General features: G+C 45.4%; 1 protein-coding gene across 1 annotated transcript in view; it reads left to right on the forward strand.

Moving 5' to 3' along the window:
- Nucleotides 1-13,777, forward strand: part of si:ch211-253b8.5 (dysbindin) — a 97,358-nt gene extending 83,581 nt beyond the window's left edge. Inside the window, exons 2-4 of the mRNA XM_068048034.1 lie at nucleotides 3,083-3,232; nucleotides 9,366-9,506; nucleotides 9,937-13,777. Of these exons, the coding sequence (XP_067904135.1) occupies nucleotides 3,083-3,232; nucleotides 9,366-9,506; nucleotides 9,937-10,169 (524 nt within the window). The 3' untranslated portion in view covers nucleotides 10,170-13,777. The remainder of the gene's footprint in view (nucleotides 1-3,082; nucleotides 3,233-9,365; nucleotides 9,507-9,936) is intronic.
- The last annotated feature ends 205 nt before the right edge of the window (nucleotides 13,778-13,982 follow it).

Raw genomic sequence — 13,982 nt, forward strand, 5'->3', positions numbered from 1 at the left:
GGAGCATTAGCCATTCTAGCTGCACTATGACAATATCGCCTACATAAAATACAAGTCAGGGCCTAATGATCCTACATTTCACACACAGACTCCCAGCTCCCTCTGTCCTTGCATTGTGGACCTGATTCTACAGGCACTGGGCACTCGATGCAATTCAACCATCACATTAACTGTTCCATTTAGTCCGATGAAATATTTGATTAGCTCAGTCTGTACCTATATGAACAATCTACAAACAGGTTCGCAATCAGAATAGTTTTTCTGATTCGATCATGGGATGTAGGTGTCACAGGCTTGGTTAGCATTTATTGCCCATCCCTAATTGCCCTTGAGAAGGTGGTGGTGAGCTGCCTTCTTGAACCGCTGCAGTCCAGGAGGTGTAGGTACACCCACAGTGCTGTTAGAAAGGGAGTTTCAGGATTTTGACCCAGCGACAGTGAAGGAACAGCGATATAGATCCAAGTCAGGACAGTGTGTGGCTTGGAGGGGAACCTGCACGTGTTCCCATGTGCCTGCTGCTCTTGTTCTTTTAGATAGTAGAGGTTGTGGGTTTGGAAGGTGCTGTCGAAGGAGGCTTGGTGAGTTGCTGCAGTGCATCTTGTAGATGGTACACACTGCTGCCACTGTGCGTCGTGGAGGGAGTGAATGTTTGTGAATGGGGTGCCAATCAAACAGGCTGCTTTGTCCTGGATGGTGTTGAGCTTCTTGAGTGTTGTTGGAGTTGCACCTATCCAGGCAAGTGGAGAGTATTCCCATCACACTCCTGACTTGTGCCTTGTAGATGGAGGACAGGCTTTCACAGTTGTTTGCAGTTGTATTCCCAGCTTCTGAGCTGCTCTTGCAGCCACAGTATTTATATGGCTGGTCCTGTTAAGTTGCTGATCAATGAAACTCGTCCAATCACTGAACAGCAGCAATCCAACTAGCAATCCAGTATTCAAGTTTATAAAGCAGAAGTCGGACATAGCCATGCTCAGTGTTTTCAGCACTGCATCCAGTTCTGGTCACCAAGACTCAAGGGGACATTCAAACCCTGGAAGCAGCCCTCTGAACAGCTATGTAACTGATTCCTCGTGTCAGAGGGATTGCATTTTGTAGGAAGACTCCAGAAACCTGAGCTTATCAGTCTTCACATTTGAGAACTGATGGGTGACTTTACAGAGTCATATGAGGGAGGCAACAATACAGGATAGATGCCAAGCACAACCTCGAGTTAAACTGAGAGTAGAACAAGGGACATAGGTTCAAACTAACAAAAAGAAAGTTGAGAACTGATATTGGGACGTTCTTCACCCAATGTGTGATCAACAAGTGGAAAAGACTTCCAGATAGAGAACCGGAGGTGAAATCCTTGGAATTATTTAAGAAGGAATTGGCTGTTGTCATGGGAGTGGAACTTTACTGTCTTTCAAGATGGATAAGTTATTATGGATTAAATAGCCTTCCTCATCCACATTGTGTCTCCTCCTGTTATACTGACTTGCATCAGGTTTCCCTCATCTTCTTCCAATGAAAACAAAATTGGTTCTGAGAGTCTTTCCTAATTTAACAGCCCTGGCCCTTCTCGGCCATATCACCGTCTATGATTCCTGCCACCTTACCCACCTCACCCCCACCCCCACCCACCCTTCAATCCCTTCAATTTTCTCCTCTCTTGAACATGTTGGCTCTTTATGGGATGTGCCTTTATAGACATTAAGCACCTTCCAGTTCTACCAGCAACGTGGCCAGTCTTCACATGTGAATCCAGACAGTGAGTGTTTCCAGGGCATCTGATCACAAGGAGCACTGCACATAAAAAATGGGAGCCATAGTCAGTCTAGTACTCACTTGATGTCCAGGTACTTCCTGGCAGGAATTATTAGCTAGTGATGTTAGTTCCCTTCTGTGAACCTGAGTGATTGGTCTTGGCCAAATTTAGTCGTCCTGTTACTTCAAATCTAAGATCACCAAATTCAGCGTGAAATCAAACCAAGCACTGCCCTTCTTCATGACACCTTCTTGGATTATGTGGAGAGAGAATTCCTCAAACTAAATTTGAACAGTTCGCTGATAGAGACCAACAGACAGTCTGAAAACCATACATTTGCTGACGTAGTGCTTTTAGGCACAAGCAGCCCGATGCTGTCCTAAGTTCCTATGCTCGAGTGTCTCATTTACCTCACCAAATCAATCAGTGTACTGGAGACAGGGTGAGAGCTCAGACACTCTGCTCAATCCCCTGCCATCACAATGCTGCACTATCCATTGCACCAGCCTCACAAACAGTCTGCTCAACCAGCCATCAGTAACAGCTTGTGCAAACCCACTCTAGTTCCAGACACTTTTTTTCTCGGAATTAAAAGTTATGACCCATGATCACATTACAGAATACAACAGGCATTTGTTAACTCGGTCACACCCATGCGTACAAATAATGACTATTAACCATTTCATTCCTGGACCAATTACATTCATCAATCTTTCTACTCCCTCAAGATTAACCCATTTCATGATCATTGACCCATTCTTATGAAGAATAACTCCTTCAGTGAATATTAATCAATTCCATGAACAGTAATCCATTCTGTGACCATTAACCTGCTTTTTGAAGATTAATCCATTCCACGAACATGAACTGACTCCCTCTCCCACTCCCTGAACATTAACTCTTTCTCTCCCACTCCCTGAACATTAACCCATTTTTGACCTTTAACGCTCTGTCCCCGCTCTGTGAATATTAAGTCAGTACTTCCTCTTTTGTCTGAACATTAACACAGTCTCTTCCACTCCCTAAACATTAACTCAGGTCACTAATCTTTCAATAAAATGTACATGAATGCCACCACCAGCATGCATTCCAGGTGACACAGGACATTAGGTTAACCCTGTGTTACTGGAGACATCAATGCCATCTCATCGATATGACAACATGATCAGCAGAGTTTGATGTCCCTAATCTCTCTACAGATGGACATTCACTGCCATACAGCTGTTGACTAGGTTCAGTGACATGGCATGCTCCCAGTTCTAGAGTGTAAGGTTGTTGTTATATACACAGTGCTGATGTATGTTGTGTGCCCATTATACTTGTGTTTTCCAGCTGAAGCAGACCACACTCCAAAGCCGCTGGACACCGATCATACCCCACAGATGAAGTTCAGAGACAGGCAGAGCTTTTTTGAAGATGTGTTTCAGCCTGATGCAGATTTCTACCTCACTGCCGCACACCTGCAAATTGAGCACCAGAGGCGTAAGTAAAATTCAGACTCTGAATTATTGAACTTGATGATAGAGAGATAACAGTGATAGAGGTGATAGGGGTTCAAATTCATCATTCTCACCTTGCAGCTGAAGAAAGACTTGCATTTCTACAGCACCTTTCATGACCTCAGGATGGCCTAAAGTGCTTTACAGCCAATGAAGCACATATGAAGTGTAAGTCTTTGTTGTAATGTAGGAAATAGTGGAGCCAATTTGTGCACAGCAAGATCCCACAAACAATAATGTGATAATGAGTAGGTAACTGTTTTAGTGACATTGGGTGAGGGATAAATATTGACCAAGACATCAGAAAGGACTTCCGTGCTCTGCTTCCAATAATGTCGTGGGATCGTTCCGTGTACCTCAGAGGGCACACAGAGCCTCGATTTAACATCTCATCCAAAAGAAGGCATCTCTGATAGTGCAGCACTCCCTCAGTACTGCAGTACTGCTGGAACTCTGAACTCCTCCATTGACCTGGTGAATGTTCAGAGCGAGTCCCATATATTAACTTGGTAGCCAAATAATCTATGCCAATTAGAACACGGGACTGGTTTAATGTCAGACCCCAGACTGACTTCCCACTTGGTATATACATTTTGGTAGGAAGAATGAGTAAACACAACATAAAATATAGAATATGAATCTGAAGCGAGTGAAGGAACAGAGGACATGGGAGTATATGTGCACAAATTGTTTAAGGTGGTAGGGCAGGTCGTGAAAGCAGATAATAAGGCATACAGGATCCTGGGCTTTATAAATAGAGACATAGAATACAAAAGCAAGGAAGTTACAGGGAACCTTTATAAAACACTGGTTCAGCTTCAACTGGAATATTGTATTCAATTCTGGGCACTACACTTTAGGTAGGATGTGAAGACATTAGAGAGGGTGCTGAAAAGATTTCCAAGATGATTGCGGAGATAAGAAATTTCAGTTATGTGGATAGATTGGCAAAGCTAGAACTTTTCTTCTTAGAGAAGAAGGCTGAGAGGAGAATTGTTAGAAGTGCTCAAAATCATGTGGGGTCTGGATAGAGTAGATAGAGAAAAACTGTTCCCCGTGGCGAAAGGGTCGAGAACAAGAGGACACCAATGTTAAGTGGTTGGCAATAGAACCAGAGGTGACGTGAGGAAAAACTTTTTTATGCAGTCAGCGGTTAGGATCTGAAATGCACTGCCTAAGAGTGAAGTGGAAGGAGATTCAATCATGGCTTTCAGAAGAGATTTGGGTAAGTACCTGAAGAGAAAAGATTTGCTGGGCTATGGGGAAAAGGCAGTGGAGTGGGATTAGCTGAGTTACTCTCACAGAGAGCCAGAATGGTCACAACAGGCCGAATGGCCTGCTTCAATGCTGTAGCCATTCTATGATTCTATGTTTCAGAGCAGCAATCATCCCTGTGCTGAAGTGGGATGACTGGGGTCTCCCATTTCAAAGATGGGCTGCATGGAGACTAAAGCAAGATGACAGCATAAGTTTTTCTTTAACCACTGATCTTTTATTCTGATTACTGGTGTATGAAAGTGTTGGCAGTGGGGACTGTGCTGGCCACAGGTCTACAGTAATTACAATAGTGGCAATACTATTGATCATATGGAAGGTTTATTTGGGGGAAATTGGGCATGGGGATACGGGGAGGGGCATTTTCACCAAAATATATTGACTTTTTACGTTTCAACTGCTCTGCTTTCCAGAGTTTGCAGTTGTTATGAAAGTGCTTCCATTTTTTGTTAAACTTTTTTGAGGGCTTGGATTTTAAAACTGAAAAGGATTCTATAGATGCCTGACTTTGTTTTTTTTTAAAAAAGAGATCATTGGAATGTCTTTTGGACTTGGTTTGTAAACACCCTTACTGGTAGTCACCTATCTTCAGATAAGTACCCAGCAGGGTTTATTGACCTGGAGAGGATGTTTACAGAGAAGTGACAGATCAAGATTGATAGGGGGCAGGAGGCTTGACTCTTGGGATATTGTTTTTGGTTTCACTTTGGACAGTTAGTTGGGTTGTTGGCAGTGTTCTGAAAGGAGTTTAAAAATCAACCTGCCAAGGACAAAACCCCAACTCAGCCTTTTTCATCTCTTTTCCATCTTTGTGAAAAAAACCCTTGCTTATTCAGTGTGATAACCAAAACCTTTGATGCTGCATTCCTCCTGAAAGGCCTGCCAGAAACCCCTGTTGCCATGTTTCTCCTGGAAAGCCTGCCAAACTGATCCTCAACGTCGCCTGAAAAGAAATGTTCTAGAAAGATCCCAGTGACAGCTGTCTACGCGTATTTGGGACACCAGAATAAAGGGGCAACTGACATCTTTCCACATCTTTTATTTTCTTTAAGAATTAACAAGTATTTGGCCAAAGTATTTTTTTTGTCTTTTTTTGTAACAGAGCTCCAAAGAGAAAATCTCTTGATTTTTCAGTTAACTGGTGTGTGTGTGTGTGTGTTTGTGTGAGGGGCTAAGGTAAAAAGGGAACTTTCACACTTCAATCTGTGTGTTAATTATTTGCTTCATTGCTGGTTAAGTCTTGTTTTATAATAAACTGATAATTTTATTGTTTATTAAAAAACCTGGTTGGTGTATTTTATTCTGGGATAAAGAGTAGAATCTATGATTGACCGTATCGGTAACTGGGTAAACATTTAAATATATGTTGGGACCTGTGGAGAAGTGGAACTAGAAAAGACAGTGCACTCCTCCCACCTCAGTTGTAACACAGTAAACTTATTAATCTTATGCATATATATCATATGAATCTTTTAGTGAGTGCATAATATATAACAATTGCAAAAACACACCATCCAATTAAAACTCATAAAACATTTTCCTTGATGACTTCAACAACAACTACTTAAATGTAAGAAAACCTCCCAAGGTGCTTCACAGGAATATTATCAGACAAAATAAATGGCACAGAGCCACAGAAGGAGAAATGAGGATAAGTGACCGAAAGCTTGATCAAAGGGTTAGGTTTTAAGGAGCATCTAAGGAGGGAGGGAGAGATAGAGAAGTGAAGAGATGAAGGGAGGGCATTCCAGAGCTTAGGGTCTGGGCAGCTGAAGATGCAGCCACCAATAACGGAGCAGTTAGAATCAGGAATGCTCAAGAGGCCAGAATTAGAGGAGCTCAGAAATCTCGGAGGTTGTGGGGCTGGTGGAGTTTACAGAGATAGGGAGGGGCGATGCCTTGGAGGGATCTGAAAATGTGGAACTCACTACTACAGGGAGTGGTTGAAGCGAATATTATTGATGTATTAAAAGGGAAGCTAGACAAGCATATGAGGGAGAAGGGTATAAAGGGTCACGATGATGGATTTGGATGAGGGAAGATGGGAGGAGGCTCGAGTGGGACATAAACACAGGCATCGACTGGTTGGGCCAGATGACCTGTTTCTGAGCTGTATATACTATGTAAACCTCTATTAAAACAAGGATAGGGGTGGCACAGTGGTTAGCACCACAGTCTCACAGCTCCAGTGACCTAGGTTCAATTCTGGGTACTGCCTGTGCAGACTTTGCAAGTTCTCCCTGTGACTGTGTGGGTTTCTGCTGGGTGCTCTGGTTTCCTCCCACAGCCAAAGACTTGCAGGTTGATGGGTAAATTAGCCATTCTAAATTACCCCTAATGTAAGTAGGTGGTAGAAGAATTCAGGGAAGGTGGGGATGTGGTAGGAAATATGGGATTAATGTAGGATTAGTATAAATGGGTGGTTAATGGTCAGCACAGACTTGAAGGGCCTGTTTCAGTGCTGTATCTCTCTCTCTCTCTCTAAGGACTTTAAAATAGAGGTGTTGTCAGACCAGGGCCAATGTAGCTCAGTGAGCACAGAGGTGATTGGGACTTGATACAAACAGCAGAGTTTTGGATGACCTCAAGTTTACAGAGTGCAATGGAATAATTCAATTAAAATTGGGAGAGATGTGTAATATGTGGCTGTGTCTATATCAGCCAAAGTCACAATAAATCACAGTGAGCTTCTTTGTGAGTAATACAGTGATCCAGACTAACTAGCAGTGAGTAGTCACCAGTCTTAGAGGGTAACCATTCACAACCAGTAGCCTCTCAACAAAACGCAGTCATCCACCAATCAGCAATTGAATCCTAGTAGCCAACTAGCCAGCAGCTGTGTGTGGAAAGGTGCTGATTCCCTGGACTGCGGGAACAACAACATTGGAATCAGGAACTGCAGCAGGAATCAGCTGTAGAAGGGCTGGCAGTAGGGGGAGTGACAGCAGCAAAATCAAGAGAGGGAAGGCAACATGAAAGGAATTGACAGCAGGGAAACCACCAGGATCTGAAGTCAAGAGCAAGGCAGAGCCAAAGCAGGAGCAACAGGACATAGGCCAGCAGAATGAGGAGACAAGTAGCAGATGGAATTTAATCCAGAGAAGTGTGAAGTGATACACTTTGGGAGAGGGAGAGGCAATATATACTTAATACCACAGTTCTATAGATTGTGCAGGGACAGAGGGACCTGGGGTGCACGTGCATCGATCTTTGAAGGTGGTAAGATATACTGAGAGAGTGGTTAGTAAAGCAAATGGGATCTTGGACTTCATAAATAGAAGTATTGAATACAAAAGCAGGGAGGTTATGCTGAACCTTTATAAAGCTCTGGTTAGGTCACAGCTAGAGTATTGTCCAGTTCTGGTCACCACACTACTATCCAAACCCTCCCCCTTTAATTCTTTCTCCTCTGTATCTATTTGTGTGCGTGTGTTTATATCATATGCTTGCTAGCATGGTTGCCTCATGCATTTTTAGTAATTTTAACTGAGTTAGAGTGTTAAGGGTAATAAACTTACCTCTTTCTTGTTTAAGCCAGTCTGCTTGGTTCATTTACAATTACAATTAGAGAGCAGTGAGCAAGGACTCACGAGGTAAAGCTAAAAGCACTGTGTTTGAACAGTTAAACTCTGTTACAGCCAAACCAGGAAAGGGGCGAAGGGGAGCCTGAGACCCCTTCCTCACCTGGTCGTAACAGTGGAAATTGAAAGTAAAGTTAATGAACAAATGGCAAGATGACAATGCAGCAGTGGCATTAGCTCTTACATTATTTCTAGTTTAGTTGGAGACATTTAATAAAATGGTTCACACACCTTAATCCTCCTGAGGGTCAGGCTTTATTTTTAATACACAGATTCAACAATAATACAACTCAAAGATAAAATAAGTGCAAATTCTTCACTTAAGAGATTCTATAAAAAAGCACATATAATATTTATACAACATTCTAGATATATAGTAAGATTCATAATGGAACAAGCTGTACCAATAAACTATCAGATTTTACTCATCACCAGGCCTGGGAGGGCACTGTAAAATATCTCGCCTTGGCATTTGCTGTCTGGTCGAAACTGCAAACTCCTCCTATATTTAAAGCCAAATTAGCTACAACTCATGTGACTCTGATTACCTTTGCCAATTAAATCATTAAGCTGAAAGGCAGTTATCAAACAAATCCTTCCATTGAACGGCTGTTCAGGTTTTATCAATTTACCTTTTCCCACCTGATTCAAGGTAAGAGGCATCTGACAGTAAGAGCAATGTCAGAGTTTGCCTTTACTGGGGCATTTAAAGAAACAAGTAACCTTCATGGTTCTGCTCAGTCGACACAGACAGAGCTCCAAACTATCTGAGGTGGAGTTCATTAAAGTATGTTTAACTTCAAAGAGGTAATTAATGCCAGACTGAGGTGACCACAAGCTAATAATTCACTGGACACAGTGTTTTCCAACAGAGTCATATCAAACATACATGCAAATAAAACAAAGCAAGACTCTAAATCGAGTTTACTTTTCTGACTATTTCATATTAAATCTGATCTTCAAACAGAGAAAACATGTGGAAATCAGGAGTGGAAGAGGTCACTCAGCTTTGGTTGTAAGTTTCTTAGTTATTATGCAAGTCAGACAAGGTCATTGGGGTGAGTTATCGGAGAGCTAATGGCACCCACAAAACTGTATCCTAGCCTAGGTTTTCAGGGGAGGAGCGGGGTAAAGGGCAAACAGAGTGTCTGAATCAAATCAGAACTCGAGAGAGAGTGAGTGAACTCATGGCTCTGGGCAGGGATAGGGAGCTTGGCAATCTCCATAATCCGTGGCTGAAGGTTTTTCTGCTTCCCTCAGCACCAATCGGGAGCATCTCCTCCATGGAAGTCAATGTGGATATGTTGGACCAGGTGGACCTCATGGACATGTCCGACCAAGAGGCACTCGATGTGTTTCTCAACTCCAGCATGGATGGCTCTGAGGCATCAACACTGCCAGGTAAGCAGAAAACAGGCTACAGCAGTAAAAACTTGGGTACACTCCATGCCACACCATAGGTCAGGGTGCCTCAGGAATCCTGTACCAACATGCCTAGAGCATTCGGCTATGGCATGAATTAAACAGGAATCCCAACATTTCAGCATTTAAGGCAGATAGAATTCCCAATATCACATTCTGGGAAAGGTGGGAGAAACCTCAGTCCTCCATTATACAGGGAGTCTGGCTCCATCTGTGAACTGGCAACTGTCACCCAGGGTCTAGTCTGTCTTAGAAGCAGCTTTGCCCATTGCCAATAACCCCAGGTGGGTGGATATTGTCTATTTTGGACTAGAGGGAACAAATGAAAAGTGCCCTAATCTTTATTTCTTGTTAAGTGTTTACTAATCCCTCCAGCTCCTGTACTAACTGGTTTTGTTTCTTCACACAGATGAACAGTTTTACAATAGTGAGATCACTCTTAAGGTTCCAAATTCTGCAGAAATAAAATCCAGGATGTCATCCACTTCCTCGAATTCCACAGACCCCAACAGTCTGGAGTCAAGTAACGGGGACGAGACCCCGATTGTCCAGTCTGACGAGGAGGATGTCCAAGTGGACACTGCACTACTCACACCGAACAAAGACAAGGACACTGAGACACAAGCTGGAAATGAAAGCTAACACTGTGTCTAGCATTGCACACAGAATAGCTCTTATCAACAAAATGTGTGTATATAGAGGGGACTGAAGCAGGTAGGAGCAATAGAGACAAGGGGAGCACTATAGGTATTTTCCAGGTTATTGTTTCACTGGATAAGAGATGTTCCTGTCACCCACACACTCCAGCCACACACACACTCCAGTCACACACACACTCCTGTCACACACACACTCCAGTCACACACAGACTCCTGTCACACACACTCCAGTCACACACACACTCCAGTCACACACACACTCCAGTCACACACACACTCCAGTCACACACACACTCCAGCCACACACACACTCCAGTCACACACACACTCCAGTCACACACAGACTCCTGTCACACACACTCCAGTCACACACACACTCCAGTCACACACACACTCCAGTCACACACACACTCCAGCCACACACACACTCCAGTCACACACACACTCCAGCCACACACACACTCCTGTCACACACACACTCCAGCCACACACACACTCCAGTCACACACACACTCCTGTCACACACACACTCCAGTCACCCACACACTCCAGTCACGGATTCCAGTGACACACACTCCAGCCACACACACACTCCAGTCACACACAGACTCCAGTCACACACACACTCCAGTCACACACACACTCCTGTCACACACACACTCCAGTCACACACACACTCCTGTCACACACACTCCAGTCACACACACACTCCAGTCACACACACACTCCTGTCACACACACTCCTGTCACCCACACACTCCAGCCACACACACACTCCAGTCACACACACACTCCAGTCACACACACACTCCAGCCACACACACACTCCAGTCACACACAGACTCCTGTCACACACACACTCCAGCCACACACACACTCCAGTCACACACACACTCCAGCCACACACACACTCCAGTCACACACACACTCCTGTCACACACACTCCAGTCACACACACACTCCAGTCACACACACACTCCAGCCACACACACACTCCAGTCACACACACACTCCAGTCACACACACACTCCAGTCACACACACACTCCTGTCACACACACTCCAGTCACACACACACTCCAGTCACACACACACTCCTGTCACACACACTCCTGTCACCCACACACTCCAGCCACACACACACTCCAGTCACACACACACTCCAGTCACACACAGACTCCTGTCACACACACTCCAGTCACACACACACTCCAGTCACCCACACACTCCAGTCACACACAGACTCCTGTCACACAGACTCCAGTCACACACACACTCCAGTCACCCACACACTCCAGTCACGGATTCCAGTGACACACACTCCAGCCACACACACACTCCAGTCATACACACGCCAGTCACACACACACTCCAGTCACCCACACACTCCAGCCACACACACACTCCAGTCACACACACACTCCAGTCACCCACACACTCCAGCCACACACACACTCCAGTCAGACACACACTCCAGTCACACACAGACTCCTGTCACACACACTCCAGTCACGTACAGACTCCAGTCACACGCACACTCCAGTCACCCACACACTCCAGTCACGGATTCCAGTGACACACACTCCAGCCGCGCACACTCCAGTCAGACACACACTCCAGTCACACACAGACTCCTGTCACACACACTCCAGTCACGCACAGACTCCAGTCACACGCACACTCCAGTCACCCACACACTCCAGTCACGGATTCCAGTGACACACACTCCAGCCGCACACACTCCAGTCAGACACACACTCCCATCACACACACACTCCTGTCACACACACTCCAGTCACACACAGACTCCAGTCACACACACACACTCCAGTCACCCACACACTCCAGTCACACACACACTCCCGTCACACAGACACTCCAGTCACACACACACTCCAGTCACACACACACTCCTGTCACACAGACACTCTCCAGTCACCCACACACTCCAGTCACAGATTCCAGTGACACATACTCCAGCCACACACACACTCCAGCCACACACACACTCCAGTCACACACACACTCCAGTCACACACACACTCCCGTCACACAGACACTCCAGTCACACACACACTCCAGTCACACACACACTCCTGTCACACAGACACTCTCCAGTCACCCACACACTCCAGTCACGGATTCCAGTGACACACACTCCAGCCACACACACACTCCAGTCACACACACTCCCGTCACACACACACTCCCGTCACACAGACACTCCTGTCACACATACACTCCAGTCACACACACACACTCCAGTGACACACAGACTCCAGTCACGCACACACTCCAGTCACCCACACACTCCAGTCACCCACACACTCCAGTCACCCACACACTCCAGTCACACACATACTCCAGTCACACACACACACTCCAGTGACACACAGACTCCAGTCACGCACACACTCCAGTCACCCACACACTCCAGTCACACACATACTCCAGTCACAGATTCCAGTTACACAACACTCCAGCCACACAACACTCCAGCCACACACACTCCAGCCACACACACACTCCAGGCACACACACTCCAGTCACAGATTCCAATGACACACACTCCAGCCACACACAGACTCCAGTCACACAGACTCCAGTCACACACAGACTCCAGTCACACACACACTCCAGTCACACACACACTCCAGTCACACACACACTCCAGTCACACACACTCCCGTCACACATACACTCCCGTCACACACACACTCCAGTCACACACACACTCCAGTCACACACACACTCCCGTCACACACACACTCCAGTCACACACAGACTCCAGCCACACACACACTCCCATCACACACACACTCCAGTCACACACATGCTCCAGTCACACACAGACTCCAGCCACACACACACTCCCGTCACACACACACTCCAGTCACACACATGCTCCAGTCACACACAGACTCCAGCCACACACACACTCCAGTCACACACACACTCCAGTCACACACACTCCCGTCACACACACACTCCAGTCACACACACCCTCCCATCACATGCACTTTCCAGGCACACACATGCTCCAGGAATCCCCAGTTATGCATGAACCCAATGAAACACAGTCCATTAAACACACACGCAGATCCAACTTATAGTATTCCTGTTAAAGAATGAAAATTATTAGACTCAGTCACACATATAGCCAAGATCATTGATGCAATAAAAGCATGTAGACACAGATTGACGCAGTCACATGTGGAACCACTGATTTAAGGAGCCATTCATGCACACATGCCAATATCATAAGGTGCCAATTACCCATGGGACCAATCACATTTGGACGAATGACACACAATGCCCATTGTACACATGGCGACACCATGCACTGCTAGCCAGAGCCAGGCTGACCAACGTTGCTATAGGGACAGCCCACTGTCAGTTTTCTAACACAGACTATTGAATGAATCCTTTATCACCAAGCAGTGATGTCTGAACATATGACCTCAGGGTAAGAAACTGACAGTCTGTTGGAACTTAGTGAGCTGCCATTTGATAAAGCTAACCATCATCACAAAGAGACGCTGCTATGGAAATTTCTTTCATTTCTTTCTTAATAAACTTAATGAGAGCCAAACATTTGAAGACTCCTGCTTTGGGTTACAGTTTTGTCTGGTCGTCAAAATGTTTCACATAAATATCACCCATCCCAAGACACCAATCACCCATCCCGAGAGGCCAATCACCCATCCCGAGAAGATAATAACCCATCCCGAGAGGCCAATCACCCAACCCGAGAGGCCAATCACCCATCCCGAAACACCAATCACCCATCCCGAGAG

This window comes from Heterodontus francisci, chromosome 16 (genome assembly GCF_036365525.1).
Source record: "Heterodontus francisci isolate sHetFra1 chromosome 16, sHetFra1.hap1, whole genome shotgun sequence".
Classification (NCBI taxonomy): domain Eukaryota; kingdom Metazoa; phylum Chordata; class Chondrichthyes; order Heterodontiformes; family Heterodontidae; genus Heterodontus; species Heterodontus francisci.